Below are 24,684 nucleotides of genomic sequence, written 5' to 3'. Positions count from 1 at the left end.
TCTGTCTGTAAGTCAGTGTCACCCATTTGTTTCTTGTTGGCAGGCTCAGAAGGGAAGCTGACAGTTGTTGCTCAGAAGATGAGTGTCCTTTCAGGTGAGGATCCTAGAAGAAAGCTGCTTCTCTGGCAGGGAAATTCAGCAGAAGGCTGAATAAAAAGGATCTGTACTTAAACCTTTAGGATTCCCTGCCTGTCATTCCGAATTGGCTGTGGTTAATGTCATAGAGGGTGCTGGATACCACATGCCAGTTTTTGATTTTCTCTTCAAAGGAAATAATTGGCTGGTAGGCTAAAATGTTTTATGCAAAGAAGATGATGACTGTGTCCTGAGTAAAAATGAAGACAGAGGTCCTGCAGTGTTGGTACATGGTGGATGTGACATCCAGATGTAGTGACAAGAGAGGTGTCTGTGCAAAGACTGAAATGTGAAGGATCATTCTTGATTGTTTTTAGATTGTGCAGCAAGTGCTGGTAGCTTGGGAACTAAGGAGAGAATTGTGTCCTTTCAGGGATTGGCAGCCTTAGTCACCACGTGGTTTCTGGATCCTCTAGCCAAGCTCTGACTGGAACCGTAGCTGAGCTTTTCATCCCGTTCCTGCAACAAGAAGGTGAGACTTCTTGCCTTTGTTCTGGGTTTGCTAAGCTGCTTTCATCTTGAGCAGGATTGTCATCTGGCCTGTTATGCAGGATAAATCCGGATTCTCGCCTGTTGTGTTATAAAATCCCTTGCCCTGTTTTGATGAGCAGCCCCAGGGAGACAGTGCTGTGTCTGTTCAAAGCATGAGCATTCTTTTCCTGCCTCCTCCTGATGTTGTTACCCACTTTCTGTTTTATGTTCCTGTGTTTTATGCAATTGCTGTACTGATGTGAGCTCTGTGTTACTTCCTAGTTCATGAAGGCACTTTGGTTCATGCAGTCTCTGTCCTGGCTCTTTGGTGCGTTCGGTTCACCACAGAAGTTCCCAAGAAGCTGGTAGAATGGCTAAAGAAAGCCTTCAGCCTTAAAACCTCTACTTCAGCTGTGAGACATGCCTACCTGCAGTGCATGCTAGCCTCCTTCAAAGGTAAAACTGTGCGGCTGTTAATAACTCTCTTGACTGTGTGGCTTAAGAGAAGAGTAATCAACTTTTGTACTTCCTGATGTAAGTAGATAGCTGTGTGGATTAAGAAAGATTTTATAAGGCAGTATCTGTTCAATGACTCCTTTGTATTTCTCCTTAAACTCTCTTTTGCCTTCAAGTTCATAAAGATGGTTTGTCTCCTTGTATAACTAGCATCACTGCCCATTGTGCTGTCTTTTCATATACCCCCAAAGTAATTTTTGATTGCTTTATTTTTGTTTTATACTTAGATTCTAAGGTTTCTAGCTCAGGGACCATGCTTTTGTTTTATATAGCACCCAACACACTGGCATCCTGGTCTGTGGCTTTGGCTCTCAGAAGCTTTAAAAAAATACAAAAAAATTAAAATTAATATGTTTGAAATGAAGTTCTTCAGAAATTCTAAACTTCTGGTGAGGCTTTTGAGATTTGCTTTTGTTGCTCCTATCCCCTTTGACTTCAGCATTTCATCCGTGGGTCAGTAAGCAATCAGGCTGATGCCTGTATGCGAGATCTCCTTTGTTGTTGATGCAGTGTGAATCAAAAAGATGGTATACATTTGCTTAAGAGATCAATAACTCAATGTGTTGTATAGATACAATGGATTTGCCATAATTTCCTCAATACGGGTACAAGTGAAATTGTAATTCTACATTTTTCTATTGTAACTGCCAGGAATTTCTGTGCTGTCACAGGGCTGAAAAAAACCACTCTAAAAACTACTTGGATATCACAGGATGGTGGTCCTTTCAGAGACATCAATATGGCAAACTTGAATTTGCTCATGCTTGCCACGGGCAAGGGGGATTCCCTGTGTGTGATGTGCGCAGCTGTTCAAGGGATCAGGGCTCAAGATAATTCATATTCCAAAATAATTTACTCACCACTGGAACACTGAGTACCGTTGCTTTGACCCACCCAGTGACGCATCCAACTGGGGCATAAAGAAAACTGGGATTCTAACTCTTACAAGTTTGTGGTTAAAACACTACCTGCAAATACTTAATGTAGAAAGTCACAAGATCTATTGTGTGTGAGGTGTTGCTGCTGGAAATACCAGGAACACCTAGCTCAATTTCCATGGAAGTGAGTGTCACAGACCAGTGGGATTCCTTGACTTGTGAATGTTTGAAGTGGAACAGATGGTTGTGGCTTGTCAGGAATTTCCCTCTCTCGGGGAAACATAATCTTTGAAATCAGACTTCCTGTGATTTGAACCAATTCCTTTAATGTAACTGAAACAGCATTTTCTTTTGCATCCCTTAAACAGAAACTTGTATTGAGATGGGACTGTTTTATCTGTGAGGAAAGGACTAAGGTGGTTATCGTCTAGCTTTTCATGAAGTTTAATGATAGTAGTGATTGGCAAATACTCTGGGAGATTCAGGGTCTTCCCAGTATTTGTCTGGTTCCTTTCCTTGTCTCATGGCAACAGAAGAACCATTGACACCCTTGTGGTGTAAAGTGTGAAGGACCATATTGTTTTGTAACTTGTCTCTTTCTGTCTCCTCAGGTGACACGTTATTACAGGGAGTGGACTTGCTGCCAATGCTGATCCAGACAGTAGAAAAAGCAGCATCTCAAAGTACTCAGGTTCCCGTGGTAACTGAAGGAGTTGCTGCAGCTTTGTTGATTTGCAGGATGTCTGTAATTGAGGGACAAACTGGTAAGGTCACGAAACATTCAGTAGAATCCAATATAAACAGGTTCTGAGGGTTAACACACTTTTTCTTGACAATGTGCAGGAGATGCTATTCCTTAATCTGTGTATTGTTTCTGCATAGAGAATCATTGCCCTTTTGTAAACCAGGGAAGGGTTTATTCCCATCTCTCGGTTATGTCAATGAAGAATTCTTGCTCTTCCATGGCTTTGCAGATTCCAGCTTCCATTCACTTAGGACAGTATTCCTCTTATTCTGACAGAAGACCTTCACCCAGACCTTACATGCTAGGGACTTGACTGATACATTAAAAGTATTACTTGCTTGTTATTTGGGTAGTATTTTTACAAACCATCTTTGGAAGGCATGAGGACTGGAATTCTGTCTTCCATTAGAATGAGAGGATATTACAAGAACTGTCTGAATTCATATATCTGCCAGGATATAAAATCCAGGTGTGTTCTGTCTATCAAAAGCAACAACCACGTCCCTCCTTTCCTTAATTTTTAGGAAGGCTTGCCCTATAAAAGATTAAGGTGAATGACTTTACATTTCACAAGCGTAAGTCAGAGAAATATTTTTTTTTCAGCAGGTGTTTTTGAGGCATGCTTATAGTTCTGAATGAGAGAGATGAGGGGCTTTATAGCTGAAGACAAGTAAAGCTAGAAATAATTTGAGTGATTTCAGGAGGGAGAATTCTACTGTATTTTATGTACGCTGGTGAGTTCTGACTTACTTTGAAACATCCTTGATAGACATCTATTCTTTTCCTGTCAGAGTCTAAGCTGGGTGGTTTCTGGCAGCTGATTCTGGATGAGAAAAAACAAATTTTTACATCTGAGAAGTTCTTGCAGTCTGCGCCAGAGGAAGGTAAATTGTCAGTTATTGTGTATCCAGTTGCTGTTTAATTCTATTAGTACTTATAAGAGCTACTTAGAAGTTGCTGTTAGCAGTGTTCTATGATCCACTGAGGATCCAGTTTCAGATTAAAATGAACAGCCTGCGCTTTCAGAAGTACATCTAGACTGGTTGTAGTCTAAGCTTGGCGATGAATTAATTTATTTCTTAATGAACAAGAGTTATCAAACATTTATAATTCCAAATGTGTATATTCTCTAAAAGTCTTTCCAATACAAAACGTGTTTGTGTGGTGTCCCAGTTTGTAAGTAAAGAGTTGCAGCCAATCTAAGGGACATGGAGAAGCCTAAATTTAAGAAGATGGTGGGAAAAAGTAAAATAAGGCTGGAGAAGAAAACATGTAGGTGAAAATCTTAAGATATGTGGGGGAAGAGTAATAGCAGATAGGAAATCAGTTGGGTTATAAATTAGTTTCTCTATGCTCTGTTTTGTTCTCTTGTGTTTAAAGATGAGTTGAAAAAAAGATTAATGGAATGTGCCCAACAGAAAACATTACTGGCTACATTTTAAACTGAAAGTTTTGAAAATGAATTCATGAATCATTTCTCTGAAATGAATTAATTTATCTTTTGTACAAAGCTTTGAAGAGGTAAAGTTTTCTCAGGGGGAAATAACAGCATTTCTCCTTTGCTTGCTGTGATCCCTGTTTCTTGAAGGCAATGTGTATATCCATTCATGTTTCCTTCCAAGTCTGAAACAGCGTGATGTGGAAGATTTTATATTGCTCCTTTAGGATGTTAGCAACAAAAGCTAATGCTGATATTTTGAGAGTAAATATTGTCATGATTTGTTACTGGTTATTTAAGGAAAAACCCCCAGCTAACATGCTTAACATCCCCAAACTATCTGATGCCTTGAATGTCGAAAGTCCCCCTTAATACGGGTTATAACCCACCCGTGTTTCAGGGCTTTCTGCTCTTGCTTTTATGATATGGTTGAATGTTGATGTACAAACCAAAGGGCCTAGTGACAGTTGAAGCTCAGAAGACAGTATGAGGTAAAATACCAAGGCTACTACTCAAATAGCATTATGCACTTGTGTATGAATTCAGCATATGTCTTATTGTCACTGAAGACATTTCAGCAGTGCTCGGGAATTAACAGTATTGATGCAGGGAGCATTGTGTTTATCGTTTGGTTTGCGCTGTTGACTTAGACGAAAATAGGTCACACATAGTGGTCAGGAAAATTCTGCTGGGATCCAGCTAACAACATTTCTATGAAATAATTGTTCTGTTTCCAGTCTTGGCAGATCTGAGTTGATTTGCCTCTAGCTTCCCTGAGAAGATTATGTAGAGGCTCAGTTTGGGTAGCTATTTTAATGTGTCGCGCTTGCTGTTTGTTTGTTTTCAGGTAAAAAAAATCTGTTTCCTTATGAAGTCTCATGCTATTTTAAATATTTGTCTTTTCCCACAGCAATGTGTACAGTACTGCAGCTGACAGAGCGCCTTCTCTTGGATCATGCACAACGACTGCCTGAAAGTAAAGTTCAGTACGTAGACTGCTCTTGCTGCCACCGATCTGTGTCTGATCCCTGAACGTTGATGTGGGCAGTGGAGAGAGTGGGCTTGGGACTTTGCACAAAATGTTGAACTCTTTGTGCTTTTGTGTCCAGTTGGTTTGCAGAGCCGCCTCCCTTGCTAAACCTGTTTATTTCTCTGTTTTCAGGCAGTATCACCGTGCCCTTGTTGCAGTACTGCTGAGTCGGACCTGGCATGTTCGAAGACAGGCCCATCAAACAGTTAAGAAGCTCTTGTCCTCTCTGGGAGGGTACAAACTGGCCTATGGGCTCTTGGAGGAGCTGAAAGTGGTTCTCAGTTCTCATAAGGTGAGTAGTCAAGAAGCCTAGTCTCTGCTTAGCCAATTGTTTGTATGCTGCCAATCACCTCCCTACCCTAGACTTGCTGTTAGTATTGACATACAGCGTGATACGAAGATGGTTCAGTTCCAGATGATCTCCTAGAATGCCACTTGTTACTAGATTACTGCATATTACTGTACCAGTGTCTGTGGTGTGCCTAGTCTTCCCTATATACACAGAAGACACATTATTCAAAATTGATTGGGGAGGAGGCTGCAGTTTTCCATGTCCTTCTATTATTTTAATCCCTGCTGGAAGACCAAGTGCTTCATTCCTTTCTTGGTGTCCTAGTTCTTTGGCCCTGGCTTATAGCTCAGGCTGCCTATTTAAAACAAAAGTAATTTAAGTACTTTAGTAGCAACTATTATCAAAAATAAAAAGAAAATAAAAAAAAGGAAACTGAGTGCTGTATTATTGGACATGCTGCTAAGTCAGTGCCATGTCAAGTTATATAATAGATTAAGTTGCATAAATTAGGTACCAAGGCTGGGACTTTGTAAATAGTCTTCCCATTTCACAGATAACAGCCTGAATAAAGTATTTTTGAAAAGATACTGAGTAAAATTAGACTGCAGAGGTTGGGCATACTGTTCCCAGACAGCTGGTTCAACCTTTTCCAAAGTTCTTTTTGCCAAAAATTACCGTTTTAGTTTTATTTTACCCTTGCCAAATCTAGTATAGACCTCCATTCTTAGTGTTTCTGTCACTGTCATCTCTGTGCTTGGTTCCACTGTTACCCTTTATCCCTTCTTTCCTTTGAAAACTTGAGGTTGTTAGTACTGACAGAGGGAGCTGATTGTTGGTATTCAGTACGGTGTTACTGTGGGGAAGTGTGCTCAGGAAGGCTTGGTGTGATATGTTAATGACAAGTTGTCCACTCAGGTTCTGCCGCATGAGGTCCTGGTGATGGAGTCGGGAGAGCTGTCGGAGCTAGGAAAGACATACATTCCTCCCCGTGTCCTTCATGAGGCACTCTGTGTCATCTCAAGTGTGGCAGGGCTTGATGTGGATTCCTTTGAGCCAGAAAAGCTGGCACTGGAGATGCTGCTGGTGAGCCATCATCCCTCTGTAGGTAAGTGAAGGGATAAGACCACGCTCATGGCCAATGTATGGGTTTTTTATCTTACCTTTTTATTTTATTGTATTAGCAGTCTGCTTCATATTTATTATGCTCATTTATTCTTCCTCCTAGTGGCAGTGCAGCCGGGTCTTTGGCCGGCCCTCCTCATCAAGATGAAGATAGATCCCAAAGAGTTCATTACCAAACACCTGAATGACATATTACCCAGGATCACTGCCTACACTCCAGAGAACCAGGTGATAAACTTTGCATTCCTTGTGTTAGTTTTGGAAGATACTTTGGAACAGGAGAGTTTTCTGGAGGAGTTAAGTACTAACTGGTCTATAAGGAAGGAGATCTGTCTAAAAAGTGGGGAGAAGGCAGGTTCAAAGAGAACATCTCTGGTGACAAGGACTGGGATTTAAGGGGGGAAGAATGTATACCAGCAACCGAGTAGAATTCTAGATAAGGTTCAGTACCCACTGAACAAGGAATTGGGAATTAGGACATAATGTGGGCTGCCTCAACAGGGCATACTTTTTTGAGACAATTTCAAGGAATACTGATAATAATGTTTTTTCTTTGTTTTCTTGATAGTCATCTATGAATGCAGTGGGATCTCTCTCTCTGCTTTCACCTGGTAGAGTGCTCCCACAGCTCATCAGCACTATCTCAGCATCAATGGAGAATCCAGCTCTGTGCCAGGTTACTCGAGAGGAATTTGCCATCATGAAGACACCAGAGGGAGAACTGTATGACAAATCTATAATACAGAGGTAAGACTTTCTAATTTCTTTTCTCTGTGCACCTGGGGATTGATTGCTGCTGGCATCTAGCCAGTGGGTGAGTGGGTTTGTCAGATGCTCTTTCTGGACAGGAGTTCCTGGATTTGTGTGCCTGGAGCACATTTGTCCAGAGCAATGCTGATTCTTTTCTTTGCTTTTCCTTCTCAGTGCTCAACAGGATAGTATGAAAAAGGCTAACATGAAGAGGGAGAACAAAGCTTATTCCTTCAAGGAACAAATCATTGAGCTGGAGCTGAAGGAGGTGAGTTGATGGGAACAGGAAAGCCAGTAGTGAGGGTTCTGACACCAGGCTATCTCGTATGTTTTGTTGCACGGCTTCTGGCCTATGTTTGTACACTGTTGGGAAAGGTTCTCTGAACTTCTTTGAATACCTAACTGTTATCTTCTCTTATATCTGTATTTGTATCAATTTATGTGGTATTCTACTTGTTTGTGAGTGTGCTTACTAGTTGGTAATGTGTTTTTTCTCTTCATCCCTTGTTCAATGTATCTCATGTAACTTTTTCAGTAAGGGTTGTAAAATAGGTGCTTCTGTCTTGTAGATAGCCAGCAGTTCTGTTCAGAGAGCTGGACAGCTCTTTCTAATGATATCAAATAATTTGTGACCAATTTAAATGTGGGAGAAACTGATGTTATGCTGCTAATGGGACACTAAAGTGTTGTTAACCTGCTGATTTCCATTTTGTGTCTTCACTTAAGAGTGATATGCTTGGAAGAATATTTTGATACTGTTTTAAAAGTAAATTGCAAAAACACCCAATGTGTCCAACTTTCTTCTCTAGCTAATTGAGGGGATGGTGTTAATAGCTCCCGGTTAATAATATCCATGGCTCTCTACTGCAGGAAATAAAGAAGAAGAAAGGAATAAAGGATGAAGTGCAGCTGACTAGCAAGCAGAAGGAGCTGATGCATGCACAGCTGGAAAGGGAGTCTCAGATAAGAAAACGGCTGAAGGAGGTAAGTTTGGATGGACTTTTTTGCCAACTCTGCAGCTACCATGACCCAAGTCATTTTGATAGAAGGAAAATGGAGTTAGCATAAAGAATATTTGGCAATAGCCTATTTGTTTCTTTCATTAGAAATTAGATTTAACAACTTGATTTTTTTCCCTGATGGAGTTTTTTATGGTAACCTTTTGAATTGTTTCTCTTACAGCTTGATAACGAGCTGGAAACAGCCCTAGGACTCCTGGACACTGTTATAAAGAGAAAGCCTCCTGGTCTAACTCAATACATCCCTGGTCTCATTGGTTCCTTCTTGCCACTTTTTCGATCGCCTTTGGCTGCTCCAAGGATTAAGGAACCTTTTCTTTCCTTAGCTTCCTGTGTCATGCCTGCTCGACTGAAAACCTTTGGTTAGTATTTGCAGTTGCTATTTAAAGGCAGGGTGCGTTATTTTTATGGCAGGGCGGTGAAAATCCTTGCTCTTACAAGCTGTGGATCATGACCATATACCACAGACAGCCAAGAGGAAAAACCACCCTGGAACAGTGCCTAGGGAGATGACTGTGATGTCTCAGAGATCCTACTGCTGGATGGGACTGGGTCCAAAGACAAGGAGTTGTCTAGTCACGATCACCTCTCAGTAGCACTTGGTCTCCCCTGTGCAGAGTTTGGAGGATGTGAGTGTAACTCTCACACGTGTGTGAAGGAAGCTGTCCCCTATAAGCCTCGGGGCTGTGCTTCCTTCTCTGTGCCTCTTTTGCAGCCTGGGCTGTTGCCCAGAGCTTTGTTATAATTCTTGGGTCTGTGTTCCTGGGGGTTTTTCTCTCAAGAAATCTTTGGTTTTAGACTTCTCATGGATTCTTTATTCTTTCATACCAGGTACTTTAGTGAGCCATGTAACCTTGCGCCTGATGAAACCAGAATGTGAATTAGATGAATCCTGGTGTCAAGAAGAGCTGCCTACTGCTCTAAACAGAGTTGTTAGCTTGCTGCATGCCCATACCATTCCTAGCCGAACAGGCAAGGGAGAGCCAGGTAAAAAGTATTGTAGATCCCTCTGACACCCCCACCTCTGCAATAACTCTGTGAGCGGTTTTATTTTTGATGGTACGTATAATGTTTTATAGGTGAGACTTCACTACTAATTTTTTTTTTTTTTTAAAGTCGGATAAGTATTCATAGATATGAAAAACCTTAAGGTTTTTTTCCTGGTGGTAGTAATAGAAATGATGTTACAAGTATAGGAAGTGTAGAAATGAAATAACAGTATTTTTTCTTAAAATGGTTCATACAGAAATAATAGTAGTGAAATTAAGGCTCATCTTTGCCAAGGACGGTTCCTACCTTTCAACACCACTCAGCATAAGTGATTCAGTGCGACTAAGTGGAAAGACAAAATAATTGCTTGTTATCTGTGATCTCAGCAGTGAAATGCCTGTGGCCTCTGCTTGTTTGCTATGTAGTGCTGCAGTTCATGAATATTTTATTCTGGCACGGTTGTAGAAGAAGCAGTTCCTTCCCACTCTGTAACACGAAGGCAAGCACCAATATTTTTACAGTGCAAGAATATGATCTGGGTTAAAATGAACCTTTTTTTTCTTGAATTTCTTTGTTTTCTTTTTTCTTTTTTTTTTCACTGGGTTAGTTTTAATCTAGATCACTTCCAGAATCTGCTTCACGATGGGGTGTGCAAGTACTTGTACCACTGCATTGAAGATAATAGGACAGAAGAGGGAGGGTAGGTCTGCTTCTTTTGGAGGCAGGGATGGCTTAGGCTGTCTTAAAGCATCTGGTGTACTGTAGTGATAGAGGTGGTTCATCCAGGCTTTGGAGTTGTTTGTCATCTAGCTCAATCAAAAACTGCTGTAGTAGATGGTTTATAATTTTTTAAAGGAAGTGTAGGATTCCGTTTGGTCCCTTACCCCAGTAGTTCGGTTCTCCTCTTACTGTTCTGCTGCCAGTCAGATCCACAGCTGTGTGACTGTGGCACACGTAATCTTCACAGCTGAGTAGCAGCAATTGACCATGTTGAGCACCACTTCAGTGCTGAACTTCTCAGTGATAACTCAGTGTCTCCACTATGTAATTTATTTCCATAGTAAGTGCAATTGACATTTGAATCCATTTTCAGGCTTATTTCCAGAAAGTAGCGGAAGTATTTTCAACCCTCCTCCTTCAAGATTTCCTACAGTGCTTAATTAAATGAATATCTGATTTTTTTTTTTTTCCACTTCTCCTGCAAGAGGAAGGAAGTAGGTTCTGTAACGCTTTGTTGGACAAGTCATGTTATATTCCCAAATGATTTTTCCTCATTTTCAGAGTTTTTTGGAGTGTAGTCTTGCAGTATTATTTAGTAGAGGTTAGTTTCTTAGGTTACCATGAGACCTAAGAGAGACCATACCTCATTATAATGTGGATGATAAATTTTATCATTCATTGCTGATATGCCAAGATACATTTTATAATCTTTTTCCTGTTGGTCAATACCAGCTGCTGCGTTAATAGAACATTTATCTTCTCAGGTAAAGCTTTCTTCGTCCTGCTGCATATAGAGGGACAGTTGCTTAAGCCAAAAAATATCTGGCCAATAATAAAAAAAAAAAGGGGGAAAAAAAAAGCATAAAAGCAAACAGTTACTGAGCAAACAGAGAGAAAAATCCCACATCAGAAATAGAGGGAGTTTTACTTAAGCTATTCATGTTAAATAGTTAGGAACTCACAGTGTGTTTAGTATTTAATATTTCTGCCTTGAACTACTTTTGCAGTATCCGTGCCCTACATAAGCTGACTAACACTGCAGTATTGTATCTGCAGTGCTCTTCATCTGCATCTTAGAAATTTAAAATCTGGTGTTCTCTGGCAGCACAGATAGGATGTAGAAAGCAAACGTTTTCCCTAGATGTCTAATACTTGAATTTTAACTGGATTAATTGGAGGACTGGAAGGAATATTTGTTACGTCCCATAGCCAAGCCCCTGTGAGAAAAAAGGAGCAAAATCTTTAACAACGGGAATCCAAAAGCTTTAGTTTTTTCAAGGGGGGAGGGGAGTTGAGACTTGCACCAGAATTAGGGGAAACTCATTCTCAAGAATCCAGCTTAAGACTGGAGTGACAGGTTAGCTAGGTTGGTAGGAAGTGTTTAAAGGGAATGTGGCTGGCAGATGGGACAAATGAACTTTAAAAGTGAATTAGTTAAATTGTATCAGATCCCTGTATGGATCCTCCTGCTCAGAAGTAAAATTGACCATAATTTTTTTTTTTTTTTTTAGTTTAATTCATTTTAATTCTCAGAGTATACATACAAACTTAATGCACTTTAGATAATAGATTTTATTTCAATTTTGGTTGTGTGACGGATTTGATTTTGTGTCCCGTCCCCCGCTGCCACAAGTATTTCCAGGATAGACAAAACCTTAGTTTTGCCTGTCTGTCTTACTTTAATCCATTGAATTGTTTCAATTTCATTTACAGTGTGTATTTTCGCACTGTTGAGGTACTGGAAGTAATTTGGAATCCTAATGTGACTTTAATTAAAGCCAGCTCATTGGTGGCCAGCAACATTAGGTAGAATCATAGAATCATTTAGGTTGGAAGAGACCCTTAAGATCATCAAGTCCAACCGTTAGCCGAACGCTGAAATGCCATATGTCACTGTTGGAGCCATACTGTTGCTGCCGTTAAGTGGCAAAGTGGTGGAGGCTAAGGAGGGGGCTGGCTGTGTGCGCTGCTTTGAACAGGCTAAACGTCTGTGGGGTAAGTCCACAGATGAGGCAGTGTCCTTTAGACCGGGCGTTTCTAGGAGCACAGAAATTCTTAGGGTCACTTAGCATGTTTGTACATAAGGCTGAAGCTGGCCATATCCATTGTGCGCTACCAAGGTGTTTATTTTACACCAGTCGATATTATAAAACAAAGACCTGCTTAGAGTTGTAACGTTTGGAAGTATAACAAGATCGGCTATGCTCACAGGATGGCTTTTGCTTTTCGCAGGTGCTGCCCCATTATCAGCTCCAGCGTTTTCCTTAGTCTTTCCTCTCCTAAAGACTGTTATGACTGAGACATCTCATGACAGTGAAGACAGGGAGCAGTTTCTGGTCAAGATTCTGCAGATCCTTACGGTCCATGCTCAGCTGAGATCATCAGCAAATGGCCAGGCTTTGCTGGTGGATGAGGTAAGTGAGAGCTGTGGGGATCAGATGACCTCCTTCAACAGTTGTTCAGATGAGGCATGGGATAAAACAGCTAATGGGTAAACTGGACAAAGCAGATTAATTCTACAAGTTAAAGTTAACAATGTAAGATTGCTTTCTGTCACAGGTTTTGGTTACCTGTCCAGCCCTAGGTTTTGATTCTGATTTTTATAACAAGTGTCATACACAGGCAAGGTACTTTGGTGTCACAAGACATGAGGCTTTTTCTCCTCCCTCTGCCTTTTCTCCCCCTAACCTTTCAGAATGGCCCAGAGTTGCTTCCCCGGAGGGACATGCTGGTTCTGCTGACCTGGGTGATAGGATCGGGTTCTCCACGGTTACAGGTGAGTCCTCGGCTTCATAACCACAGTCAGGACTCTGCCTGAGTTTCATCAGCATCTAACTGAGGGAAATACACCCACCTGGTTTAATTCTCCGACACTGGTGGTTGATACATTACCAATTTTCTCCTATGCTTATGGTATTCTTCTTGGGATAAAATGCCTTTATCTTTTTTCCTGTGGGTTTTATTGCACCAAACATGTTCTTCAGTTTTCCACAGATGACATTTTATGCCTTTTCTAAGGCCTTTGTCTGGCAAAGAAGTTTAGTAGTTTCTCCCTCGAGTAAACATCAGTAAACTTTGTTCTAAGGGATGAGATGGCAGAGAGGTCAACTAAACTCACCAGTTCTTTTTTCGTCGTGAACCTTTGTCTCTGTTCTTTGAGAATTTCTACTCTTGTGATAGCATTCAGCCCCCACCATGCGCTTGCTTTGACCAAACGCACAGAAGCAGAAGGCAGTGGTGGAATCGCTAATACTTCTCACGGCATTTTAGGTTTTGGCTTCCAATGCACTGACCGCTCTGTGCACAAGCAGCAGCGGGGAGGACGGCTGTGCCTATGCAGAACAGGAGGAGATCGATGTGTTACTTCAGGCCCTGCAATCTCCATGCATGAATGTTCGAGATGCAGCTCTCAGGGTAGGTGGGAATCAATCAGGGTCATTCCTATGTTTGTATTGGGCCCAGTGTTTTTGGAAAGCTTCAGGCTTAGTCACTTCTCAGAACATAAAAAAGAAAGAAAAAAACCAAGGGCGCTTGGTTTTCGTTGCCATGAAACAAATTTCAGCTTAGCTCACCTGAGCTGGCTTCTCTGTACTTAAAAGCAGAGAAGACTGTAGTCACCAGGGCACAACCTAGTGCCTAGCTGCCTCCCTGCAAACTGCCTGTGGAGCGCTATTCTTGAGTTTCACCGTCTCGCCCATTAGCAACAGGAAGTCCTTGATCTGCATGGGCAGTGTACTGCACAAGCAAACGTGAATTTTGACACTTCTGACCACTGAGAGCTTGACTTGGCAAAGGTTTTAAGTGTTTTAAAGCATCTGTTTCTAAAATCAGATCCTTGCACTGATTCTCCTGTAAACTAATTCAGGGACTGATGGAGCTACAAATGGTTCTACCAACCCCAGACAGCGATGAAAAGAATGGGCTGAATCTGTTGCGTCGCCTTTGGGTAGTAAAGTTTGATGTGGAAGATGAGATTCAGAAGTTGGCAGAGAGGTAAGAGTTCTTCCTGGCTGATTGGATGGTAAGGGGACCTCTCTTCTGCTCACCTTGTGGAGCTCCGCTGGCAGGGGCTTTGCCTCCCACAGGTGGAGGGCAGCTTTAGGTCACCCTGATATTGCATATAGCAGTGGCTTCTCTCGCTGAAGGGTGATCAGTCACCTCTTTGTGCGTGCTGCAGGTTGTGGGAGTCCATGGGTCTGGAGCTGCAGCCTGACCTCTGTTCTCTGCTGATCAAAGATGTCATCTACCATGAAGAGGCAGTGCGACAAGCAGGTGCTGAAGCTCTTTCCAGAGCTGTAGCTCAGTATCGAAACCAAGCAGCAGAGGTCATGAATAAACTTACAGAGATTTACCAGGAAAAGCTCTATGTAAGTACTCTTGTCCTAAGGGGTGGAGAGGCACAAGCTTGTGCTTTATTTTATATTTTTATATTAATCACTTTTCCTTTTGTCTGTCTGGAGGATGTGCATGAAGCCTACTGTTGCTGTGTTTGAGCTTATCACAGACTTTAAAGTCTTGAGCCTCAAGTTACCAGCCAGTAATGGCACCATTGTAGAGGTGGAAGATATGCCTTAGGTGATACAGGAAGACTGTGGCAGAGCAGGGTCAGTCTGACTCTTTTTGGGCCTAAGCTAGCTCTCTACTTGTTTTTTTACCGTGCTCTTCTGCTAGTGGTACCATACCTCTGTGCAGTATTATAAAAGGGCATTGCAGGTATGGCTGACAGTATTCTCTGCGTCTGTGTCCTTGGAAAAGGCATTCTGATGAAACTTTTTCTCCTTCCAGAGGCCACCTCCAGTTTTGGATGCTTTGGGACGAGTGATATCTGAATCACCGCCTGACCAGTGGGAAGCAAGGTACAGTCATCCTCAGATTGATCTCATCGCTTCCTGTGCATCCAAATGAGATGTTCTAGATTTTTATTTAGAAGTTCAGGCAGTGGAGAAATAAGGGAATGTTAAAGGAACAAAATATACGCCATTGTATTGACTTGCTGGTTTCATGCGACCTTCTGGGAGAGAATATTTGTGCCCCTCAAGGAGGCCGGGCAGGCCAAACTGAAAACGCTCTCAGTTCTGACAAAATATTGGATGCTATCTTCTCTATGTCCTTCTGATAAGAATTGAGTCTTTCCCTCTCAAACTGTCTGATTTTTGTCTTACCTTACTGTATTCCCACCTCTGGGCAATTGATTGTTTCAAGAGCAGCAGTGTGAGCCTTAATGAACTGCACAAATTCCAGTTTGGATAATTACTTTTTGTCTACTTGTATGACCTATACAGGTTTAATTGGAGATCACCTTGTTCACTACCTGTCTTAAGCTAATCTGTTCTTTAGTGCTGATGTACCTTGTTGTAAAGCTGCTGAATTTCAGCAGTAGATGAAGCGATCCTGATGTCTGTCTTTGTTGGCCCAAGTATCTGTAATGCTTAATTGGGATAAAAGTCATTATGCGGCTGAAGGATTGTTGTCCTTTTGGGAACCTGCAGCATGGGGTTATGTAATGAAATGCACGTAGGTTGGACACTCTGAAGCTCCTTGGTTTCATAGAGGTTCTCTCTCAATTTCTGTGTTGTACTACTGTAGCAAATGTGATTGTCACCTCAAGCAAATTCTGTGAAAAGTCAGTAAGCTCACAAGCTCCCCATCTTTACAGGTGTGGCATAGCTTTGGCCCTCAACAAGCTCTCACAGCATCTGGACAGTTCTCAGGTGAAGCCCCTCTTTCAGTTTTTTGTACCGGATGCCCTGAATGATCGCAGTCCTGAAGTCAGGAAGTGCATGCTAGATGCAGCTCTTTCAACGCTCAACACTCATGGCAAAGTAAGTCTGAACGTTTCTCTCTCTCAGTGGAAAAAGATGGAATGAAAATGTAGATACTGTGTTGGAGGCCATAGTTTTTTTTATTTTATTTTTTTTATTTCTTAGAGGTTGCTGTTACTTGTAACAACTGAAAACTTCCATGTAGTAGGAATTTCTGTGTGTTTGGAGTCATTCTGGTAGTGACTAATGTTGACTAAGTGTAGTTCTTCCCTGTCATTGCTATAAAAAAGAAGTAGACCTGAATCAACTGGAGTTAAAATGGTATAAAACTAGAGTAATAAAAGTAAAATCAGACCACAGGTCTTTTAATCCTGGGAAGGTGAGAATTCCTTTTCAGGCCTCATGCAAAGCAAAACATGAAAGCTTGCTGATCCTTGGCTTAATTAAACTGAAAACAACTGAAGTAATTCAGAGCGTTGAGGACCTTCTTCTCACTGCTAGCCCTTCTCCAGCAGTGTTAGATGGGGGAGGTGTGCAGGGTGTAAATTGCTCAGCCTCTGATTTCCTCATATGTGCCAGTCACCTCTTCTGGACAGCCCTCTGCATTCCTGTTAAGCCCAAGACAATTGGAGTATTTTCATATTATTCATTCTTTCCTTCTCTTTCTTAGAAAAGCCATGTGAAGTTTGTTTTATCTTTCTGTTCTCCCTTTGCAAATGGAGCAAGCAAAAGAGCAGGCTCTGATGTTTAGGCTGTCAGTCTTGCCTAGTGGCTTGCATTGCTTCTGGCAGAACATCATGCTGGCAGGTTTGGGGGATCTAATTTTTAAGCGCTAACTTCTCTCTTACTTCCTGCTAGGAAATATTTGTTGCCTGTTGGGATGGCACAAGGTTTTATGTGATGTGACACATTAAATGAACTGTAAATACAGTGTGATTGTTCAGTTTGTCAGCTCAGAGAAGAACAAACAAGTCCACTGAGCGTAGCAAATCTCATTCTGAGTGGACTGTAGTGGCAAGTTCTGTGGTTTTGTTTTTCAGGACAATGTTAACTCTCTCTTGCCAGTGTTTGAAGAATTCCTGAAAAACGCTCCTAATGATGCCAGTTACGATGCTGTCAGGCAGAGCGTGGTCATTCTGATGGGTTCACTGGCAAAACATCTGGACAAGAGTGACCCTAAAGTGAAACCAATTGTTGGCAAACTGATAGCAGCCTTGTCCACACCATCTCAGCAGGTAGGTGCCTTCCTGGAGGAATGCTCGTGTTCCACGCAGAGGCAGGCTAACACTACGATACTTTTAAGGATGTCAGAGAGATGAAAAATGGCTCTGGTGACAGAAGGTTGTCATTGTGGGTGCAGTCTACGGGGAAGTTATGTTAGTGATGAATATTTTGTGATCTGATAGCTGGTGGATTGTTTTACAGGTTCAGGAGTCAGTGGCAAGCTGTTTACCACCTCTGGTGCCTGCAATTAAGGAGGATGCAGGAGGAATGATACAGAAGCTAATGCAGCTGCTTTTAGAGTCTGATAAGTATGCTGAGCGCAAAGGTGCAGCTTACGGGCTGGCAGGCCTGGTGAAAGGCCTTGGCATCCTCTCTCTCAAGCAGCAGGAGATGATGACCACACTGACCGATGCTATCCAGGACAAGAAGAACTTCCGTCGTCGTGAGGGTAAGGGACAAAAGCTTTTCCCTCCCAAATACTTCAAATTTCTCTTGTATCTACTACCACTGTAGTCAGATCAAATGATAGCTGAACCCTGTGCTTGCTTTATCTACATTTATTTTACTAAAGTTTGCAGAGAAAGAAATGGGGAGTGTCTGTCATGAGGCCATTGATTGTGTATAGTGTCCTAAAATTGCTCTGTTTGCATTGTGGTGGAGGAAGGGTTTCTGGTCCTGGACAACATGCTTGCCCCCTCCCTCCTGTTTTCAAAGGCAGGTGTTGCTAGGTGGGCTCCTGAGCAGGAAGAGCGCTGTACATCTTCTGCTCCAGCTGGTCCAGAGGGGCTCTCACAGCCTACTTGTTCCCTTTGCTGCTGGATGTTTCCTGTCCTTATTTCTGCTTACCTAAGCTAGGACTCAGAGGACTGTTATATGTTTTTAATGCTACTGGGCTTCTTGTCCTTTCTGAGACCAGAAATCCCCACTACAGCACTAGCCACAAGTGCAAGAAGGGAAGAGACTTTCAGCTGTGAGATTTGACTGCTTTTGGAGAAATTCTACAGATATTCGGCAAATTGTATCTTCTCTTTCCATCGCCTTCAAATGAAGCTGTATTTTCCTCTGACTGTCCTTTTTGTTTCTCTAGGGGCTCTGTTTGCCTTTGAGATGCTCTGCAGCATGCTTGGAAAGCTTTTTGAGCCCTATGTGGTTCATGTGCTACCTCACTTGCTGCTTTGTTTTGGAGATGGGAACCAGTACGTGCGAGAGGTAAGATGCTTTAAATTTCTGAGAACAGAGTGTTACGAGAAAACCAAAATGGAATGTTTGTAACTAGGCAAATTGTGAAGGTGGATCTATCTCTTGAGATACCACTAATACAATTTGATCGTCTTAGTAACTGAAAGCATTTTATTTCATTGGCCATCAATTGGGAGCTACTTGGCTAGCTGCATCATTGCACTTGGACACTATTTTATGTGAAGCCTTTGTTCCCATTGAGTCTCTGAGGAAGGAGGAAACACGCATTGTGACACAGCTTGTAAGTGGTCTTTTCTCCTTGGAGGCTGCAGATGACTGTGCCAAAGCCGTGATGAGCAACTTGAGTACTCATGGAGTGAAGCTGGTTTTGCCATCACTTCTTGCAGCACTAGAAGAGGAGTCTTGGAGAACCAAAGCTGGTATGGACCAATATCTGACTGACATGCACAGTTCCCTTCGCTGTCATTCCCCGTGTTTGTTCCTTCATCCCTACAGATGGCCGTGATAGTTTATTGTCTCATAAGAGACTGTGGAACTTAAGCTTTTGAGATACAAATGAGTTCCCTGACACATTTGAGCAACTTTTTCCCCCAGCAGATTCAATGGACACTTTTTACCCCCTGTCTCTCTAGAAGTACTCCAGAAGCTGGAAGTTTCCTCCCCTCCTCCTTTTACCTGGTACAAAAAAAAAAAAAAAAAAAAAAAAAAAAAAAAATTTTTTAGTGTCTTTAAGTGGCATAGAGTGGCTTAATGCATTTCATGTGTTCTCTGACTGGTAGATTTGACTCTGAGGTAAATGTGATCATCTCATATCTCTTCTTAATGCTGTGTGTTGTTTTGTGTTTTGTCTTTTTTTTCTTTTTTTTTTTTTCTTTTTGTGTACTTCATGCACAGGATCAGTGGAACTGCTGGGGGCTATGGCGTACTGTGCTCCCAAACAGCTCTCTTCCTGCTTACCCAATATTGTGCCAAAACTTACTGAAGTGCTCACAGATTCTCATGTGAAGGTGCAGAATGCAGGTCAGCAAGCTCTCAGGCAGATTGGGTCCGTCATCAGGAATCCAGAGATCCTGGGTAAGGGCTGCCTACATCTCTAATGTCCTGACATGACTTCTGTAGAAATGAAACTACTCCTAGAAAAGTATAACATGAAAGCTTAACAGCAGCTGTCTGCTTCAAGGCTTTTTGAATGCTCCTATCCATTCTGTCAGCTAATGTTAATAGGGTTTCCTTTGTCCCCATGCTGCTAGTTGCTTTAGAAGGATCTAAAACATCCCATGAGAGAACACCAGCTCGCCCTGATGTGCTTTTTTGGTTTATGTACAAATAAAGTCTTTTCTCTTGTTTTTAAAAATGTTCAGCAATTGCTCCAGTTCTGTTGGATGCTCTCACTGACCCCTCCAGGAAGACCCAGAAGTGTCTGCAGACTCTACTGGATACCAAATTTGTCCATTTCATTGATGCGCCATCCTTAGCACTGATCATGCCAATTGTTCAGAGAGCTTTTCAAGATCGTTCCACTGACACCAGGAAAATGGCTGCCCAGATCATTGGGAACATGTACTCCCTGACTGATCAGAAGGTATGGTGCTGAAAAAGCTCTCTAACTGCGTGCTGTGTTTACGGTGTAGGAGATAACAGAGCAAGCACTAGAGAGAATTTATTTGGTTTGTGGATTTTGCTGTTAAGGTAGACAATATTAGAATCCATGCAGCTTCTTTAATTAAATGTACGTAAATGAACAGATAATGGCTATAAAGACAGTGAAAATTCTCAGGTGCTTAAGACTGTCAGCTTTGTACTTTGGTCATCTAGTTATTACCAGATTTACCCCTGCAAAAAGGTCTTGTAATTTTTACCATATAAGAAATGCCTTAACAAACAAACAAGCAAAACCAGTACCAATGAAGCACAGATCAGCTGCTTACAAATGGATCCAGGGTTTGTTTGAAAAGTATTTGTAGAACCTCACTGTAGGCTAAAGATCTGTGTTTAATTTTTGTGCTGATAATCTCTGCCTTTAAACCTTGTGTAAATGGTAAGAGTGTTGGATTTTCCTTAGATACAAAGTGCTGGGTTGTGAGTGGCCATCAAAAAGGTTTTGAGTGATCTGCACAGAACTAGTGTTGTTTCTTGGACTTGCAGAACAATTCATTGTGCTTACTTGCAGGATTGTGAAAGCAACTGATTAAACTCTAAGGATGTTAAGGATGATTGCTAATAATAAGGGGCTGAATGCCCTTCACATGAAGGTGACTTATGTTTCTTTCTCCTTTTGAATCTAGTTCTTACTCTTTGGGCTCTTTGTTTTAGGATCTGGCTCCTTACCTACCCAGTGTGACTCCTGGACTGAAGGCATCTCTGTTGGATCCTGTACCTGAAGTAAGTCTTTTGAACAAATACAGTTTGTCTTTCAGTGCATTAGGTTAGACTTTGTCCTAGATCTGTAATCAGTCTGATACATCTGTCTTAGTAACTTGGACTGGATATTTTGCAAATCTCTGTTCCTCTTGTCTGCTAGGTGCGTACAGTGTCTGCAAAGGCACTGGGAGCCATGGTGAAGGGTATGGGAGAATCATGCTTTGAGGATTTGTTGCCATGGCTGATGGAGACACTGACATATGAGCAGAGCTCAGTGGATCGATCTGGTGCTGCTCAAGGTGGGGGCAACTGTGTCTGAATACCGAGTTCAGACTTTCTCCTATTAAATCAGATTAGCTTTTCTTTCTTGTGTTCATCAGCTCTGTTCCCTGCTTTTTTTCCCAGGTCTGGCTGAAGTTATGGCTGGTTTAGGGGTAGAAAAGCTGGAGAAACTTATGCCAGAGATTGTAGCTACTGCCAGTAAAGTGGATATTGCTCCACATGTACGAGATGGTTATATCATGATGTTCAACTACCTGCCAATTACCTTTGGAGACAAGTTCACTCCCTATGTTGGTCCCATCATTCCTTGTATCCTTAAGGTACGTAGCAGAGGCCTGAAGAGTTTTATTTATTAGAGAATAAAAAGAAGCCCCCAGAGTAGTTTAAGCATCATTCCAGTAATTGTGAGACATGCAGAGACTTGTCCAGTGTTGCTGGACTATATAAAATATAAAAGAATTTAAATTATAAATTATTTCTTCTTCCAAGTTATTTGCTTACTGTCTTTTGTTTGTAGTCACTAGTAACTTCTTGGAATCACCTTTGTGCATTCACAACTCTGTAGTTCATTTACTTTGCATGGCCGAGAGAGAAAACATTGTTCTGTTTTCCTCCTGTTGGTTTTGTATATTGTGCTGAAAAAACCCCCAGTTTTCAGACACTTTTCTGTCTCTGTGCAGGCACTGGCAGACGAGAATGAGTTTGTGCGGGACACTGCCCTGCGTGCTGGCCAGAGAATCATAAGTATGTATGCTGAGACTGCCATTGCACTTCTCCTGCCACAGCTTGAGGATGGCCTGTTTGATGACTTGTGGAGGATAAGGTAAGGGATACCGTCTTATTCACAGACGTTTCTCTTCCGTGATTGAAAAACTGGTGTGATTTAGACTCTGTTGCTTCTCAAGCAAATGCAGAGACTTCCTGGGAAGCAAAAGCAAGTCTCTCTTTTTGCTTGTTGATTTGAATATGCCGCCTTATAGCACCGAGTCTGAGAAGCCCTGCCAGCCGTGGATCAGGTTTCCCGGTACCTGCAAAGCATTCCTTCCAGGTTATTAATTCTGGTAGTGACTCTGAAAAGCGCTTCCAAGGCAGTTGATGTGGCAATATTTAGCCCCCATATATTGTTTTTCATCTTTCAAAATGCTGACTAAGTTCTTGTTCTCCTGTGTATGGAAATGTGCAGTGGAGCGCTCACAGCTAATAGCAATTGTTCAAAAATTAGTTGTGGTAAAAGGCTTGTGTCAGCCGAGTGCTGATGAGTGCACTTACCCCAGGTGAATGTCTTTTGGGTTGAGACCGATACTGGCAATGTCTTGTTCCTTTCTAGAGTTCAGGCTATTCCCTGATTCATTGCTTTGATATGGGAATTCTCTCAGCCCCTTCCAGTTTGGAATTCATTCCTTCCCTGTCTCTTCAGCATGTAGGCAGACTGATCTTACGTACCAGCCCATGCAGCATTTCACTGCTGACCTAGCTCTTTGCCTTGTATTTTGCTCATGTCTGTATTTGACGTACCGTCATATTTGGACAGGTACTGCCTGAATACCCTGTTTGTAACACTTGACTTGCTCCTGTTGCCAGGTTTAGCTCAGTTCAGCTCCTTGGAGATCTCCTATTCCATATCTCAGGAGTCACTGGAAAAATGACCACAGAAACTGCCTCAGAGGATGACAACTTTGGAACAGCCCAGTCAAACAAGGTAAAACTGTTCTTGTCTGTTGTGCTTTTATTTTATTTTTATTTTTTTTAAATCAGTATGGAAAGCCTGCTAGAAAGACGTATTGAATAATCACATATTTTCTTCTTTTTATAAGTTTCAGGAGTGGATAAGAGAGTTTTGTTTCTATTTCTTTGCAGGCTATTATTAATGCTCTTGGTGTGGAGAGGAGGAACAGGGTGCTGGCAGGGCTGTACATGGGCCGCTCTGACACCCAGCTGGTAGTGCGTCAAGCCTCCTTACACGTCTGGAAGATTGTAGTCTCAAACACTCCTCGCACGCTGCGTGAAATTTTGCCAACTCTCTTTGGGCTTCTGCTGAAATTCCTGGCCAGTACTTGTGCAGATAAGCGAACGGTGAGAAATTGAATAATGCCTTCCTGTTACTGCAGGTGACCATATAAACTAATTCCTAAAGAACACAGGATAATTATTTTCTATAAATCACTCCAAAGCTGTCATTAATTTAACTGTTCTGAGCATGAGTATGTCCGAGTTCTCTCTTTGCTGAAGGCAACTGTAACGACAGTAGAACTATTTTTCTATGGTTACTTATAACAGTACTGTTTCCATTCCTACTACTCTGTCTATACTGTGAATGGTAGTTTATGGTCAAAAGGTAACATCTGCTCACAGTTCACCTTCTTAAGTTTTATAAAACAGGAAAATAGTTAATGAATAAATTTTTGGGCACAGGTTGCAGCACGGACATTAGGAGACCTTGTCCGAAAGTTAGGAGAGAAGATCCTTCCTGAAATCATTCCTATTCTGGAAGATGGACTGAGGTCAGACAAGAGTGATGAGAGGCAAGGAGTCTGCATTGGGTTGAGTGAGATAATGAAATCTACCAGCAGGGATGCGGTAAGTTAGATGTGGAAGGTGAAATCCTAGATATTTATGTTATGATGCAGGTATTGCAGTTGAGACAGAATAATACAGCTAGGGCTGGACTTGTTTTATGGACTGAACTCAGGGCTTATAATTAACATGAGTTGCTGTTCAGGCAAATGTATGCATTTGTATCTGTCAGTAAATTTAAAACATTGCACAGTTCTGACTTTTATGAGATACAATAATAGAAATCATCTACTAGGTAGCCTTAGAGCACTGCAGATCTTTGTGTTGATTAATCCTGGTTTTCTTCCAACATATTTCAAGCAAACAGCAATTTAGTTTCAGTTGTTAGCTACTTTACTGAGATGCATGTGTCTGTTGTGCTTTAGATATTCTGTAATTTCATCTCTACATCTTTAGGTACTGCTTTTCTCTGAGTCCCTAGTTCCTACAGTGAGAAAAGCGCTGTGTGACCCTCTGGAAGAAGTCCGAGAGGCTGCAGCTAAAACATTTGAACAGTTGCATTCAACAATTGGACATCAAGCTCTTGAAGATATCCTGCCATTTTTGCTGAAGCAGCTGGTAAGCATTGCTCAACATTAGTCAACAACTTGATTAATCATGTTGTGGGACAGGTTTTGAATAATTAGCTTAAAGGAGAAGCAGGATTGCAGTGACAGACCTTCCAGGGAATGGCAGCTCTATTTTGTCACCTCCATGGAGTCATCCTAGCCATTGGTAGGGAAGGTCTTGCTAAAGCATAGGCCTAAGAATTGCTACATCTGGCTCTGCTAGGGAATTGCCATTGTCATCTGCTTAAGTTGTGTGGCCACCATTCCTGATACGGAAAATCTTTTTGATGTGACACAAGAGCTTGGTTTGGGTTTTTGCTATATAGTATGAGAGCATTTTTGGATAGAAGGACTTGTGTGTTGGTTATATGGTCACATGGTAAATTGTCACTTGATACAGGGTTTAGCTTGGTGTGTCACAAATGAATTGCCATTGTCATCTGCTTAAGTTGTGTGGCCACCATTCCTGATACGGAAAATCTTTTTGATGTGACACAAGAGCTTGGTTTGGGTTTTTGCTATATAGTATGAGAGCATTTTTGGATAGAAGGACTTGTGTGTTGGTTATATGGTCACATGGTAAATTGTCACTTGATACAGGGTTTAGCTTGGTGTGTCACAAATCAT

At 41.7% G+C, this 24,684-nt stretch overlaps 1 protein-coding gene across 1 annotated transcript in view; it reads left to right on the top strand.

Annotated features, from left to right (window-relative positions):
- The window catches only part of GCN1L1 (GCN1 general control of amino-acid synthesis 1-like 1 (yeast)), a gene marked incomplete at its 5' end in the record, with an annotated part of 40,808 nt that overhangs the window by 5,611 nt on the left and 10,513 nt on the right, over positions 1-24,684 (top strand). Inside the window, 35 exons of the mRNA XM_009585369.1 lie at positions 44-94; positions 509-607; positions 889-1,062; positions 2,612-2,764; positions 3,537-3,629; positions 5,094-5,169; positions 5,346-5,505; positions 6,421-6,610; positions 6,731-6,855; positions 7,196-7,374; positions 7,552-7,645; positions 8,248-8,361; positions 8,560-8,758; positions 9,228-9,383; positions 12,339-12,520; positions 12,802-12,882; positions 13,377-13,520; positions 13,972-14,099; positions 14,284-14,473; positions 14,892-14,962; positions 15,763-15,928; positions 16,909-17,103; positions 17,294-17,540; positions 18,180-18,301; positions 18,597-18,711; positions 19,187-19,366; positions 19,654-19,874; positions 20,606-20,674; positions 20,814-20,952; positions 21,059-21,255; positions 21,616-21,758; positions 22,517-22,634; positions 22,793-23,008; positions 23,348-23,512; positions 23,906-24,066. Coding sequence (XP_009583664.1) covers positions 44-94; positions 509-607; positions 889-1,062; positions 2,612-2,764; positions 3,537-3,629; positions 5,094-5,169; positions 5,346-5,505; positions 6,421-6,610; positions 6,731-6,855; positions 7,196-7,374; positions 7,552-7,645; positions 8,248-8,361; positions 8,560-8,758; positions 9,228-9,383; positions 12,339-12,520; positions 12,802-12,882; positions 13,377-13,520; positions 13,972-14,099; positions 14,284-14,473; positions 14,892-14,962; positions 15,763-15,928; positions 16,909-17,103; positions 17,294-17,540; positions 18,180-18,301; positions 18,597-18,711; positions 19,187-19,366; positions 19,654-19,874; positions 20,606-20,674; positions 20,814-20,952; positions 21,059-21,255; positions 21,616-21,758; positions 22,517-22,634; positions 22,793-23,008; positions 23,348-23,512; positions 23,906-24,066 — 5,113 coding nt within the window. The remainder of the gene's footprint in view (positions 1-43; positions 95-508; positions 608-888; positions 1,063-2,611; positions 2,765-3,536; positions 3,630-5,093; positions 5,170-5,345; positions 5,506-6,420; positions 6,611-6,730; positions 6,856-7,195; positions 7,375-7,551; positions 7,646-8,247; positions 8,362-8,559; positions 8,759-9,227; positions 9,384-12,338; positions 12,521-12,801; positions 12,883-13,376; positions 13,521-13,971; positions 14,100-14,283; positions 14,474-14,891; positions 14,963-15,762; positions 15,929-16,908; positions 17,104-17,293; positions 17,541-18,179; positions 18,302-18,596; positions 18,712-19,186; positions 19,367-19,653; positions 19,875-20,605; positions 20,675-20,813; positions 20,953-21,058; positions 21,256-21,615; positions 21,759-22,516; positions 22,635-22,792; positions 23,009-23,347; positions 23,513-23,905; positions 24,067-24,684) is intronic.

This window comes from Fulmarus glacialis, unplaced genomic scaffold, assembly GCF_000690835.1.
Source record: "Fulmarus glacialis isolate BGI_N327 unplaced genomic scaffold, ASM69083v1 scaffold1609, whole genome shotgun sequence".
Lineage (NCBI taxonomy): Eukaryota > Metazoa > Chordata > Aves > Procellariiformes > Procellariidae > Fulmarus > Fulmarus glacialis.
The sequence above is the reverse complement of the archived record's forward strand: the minus strand, read 5'-3'. Positions and strand labels throughout refer to the sequence as shown.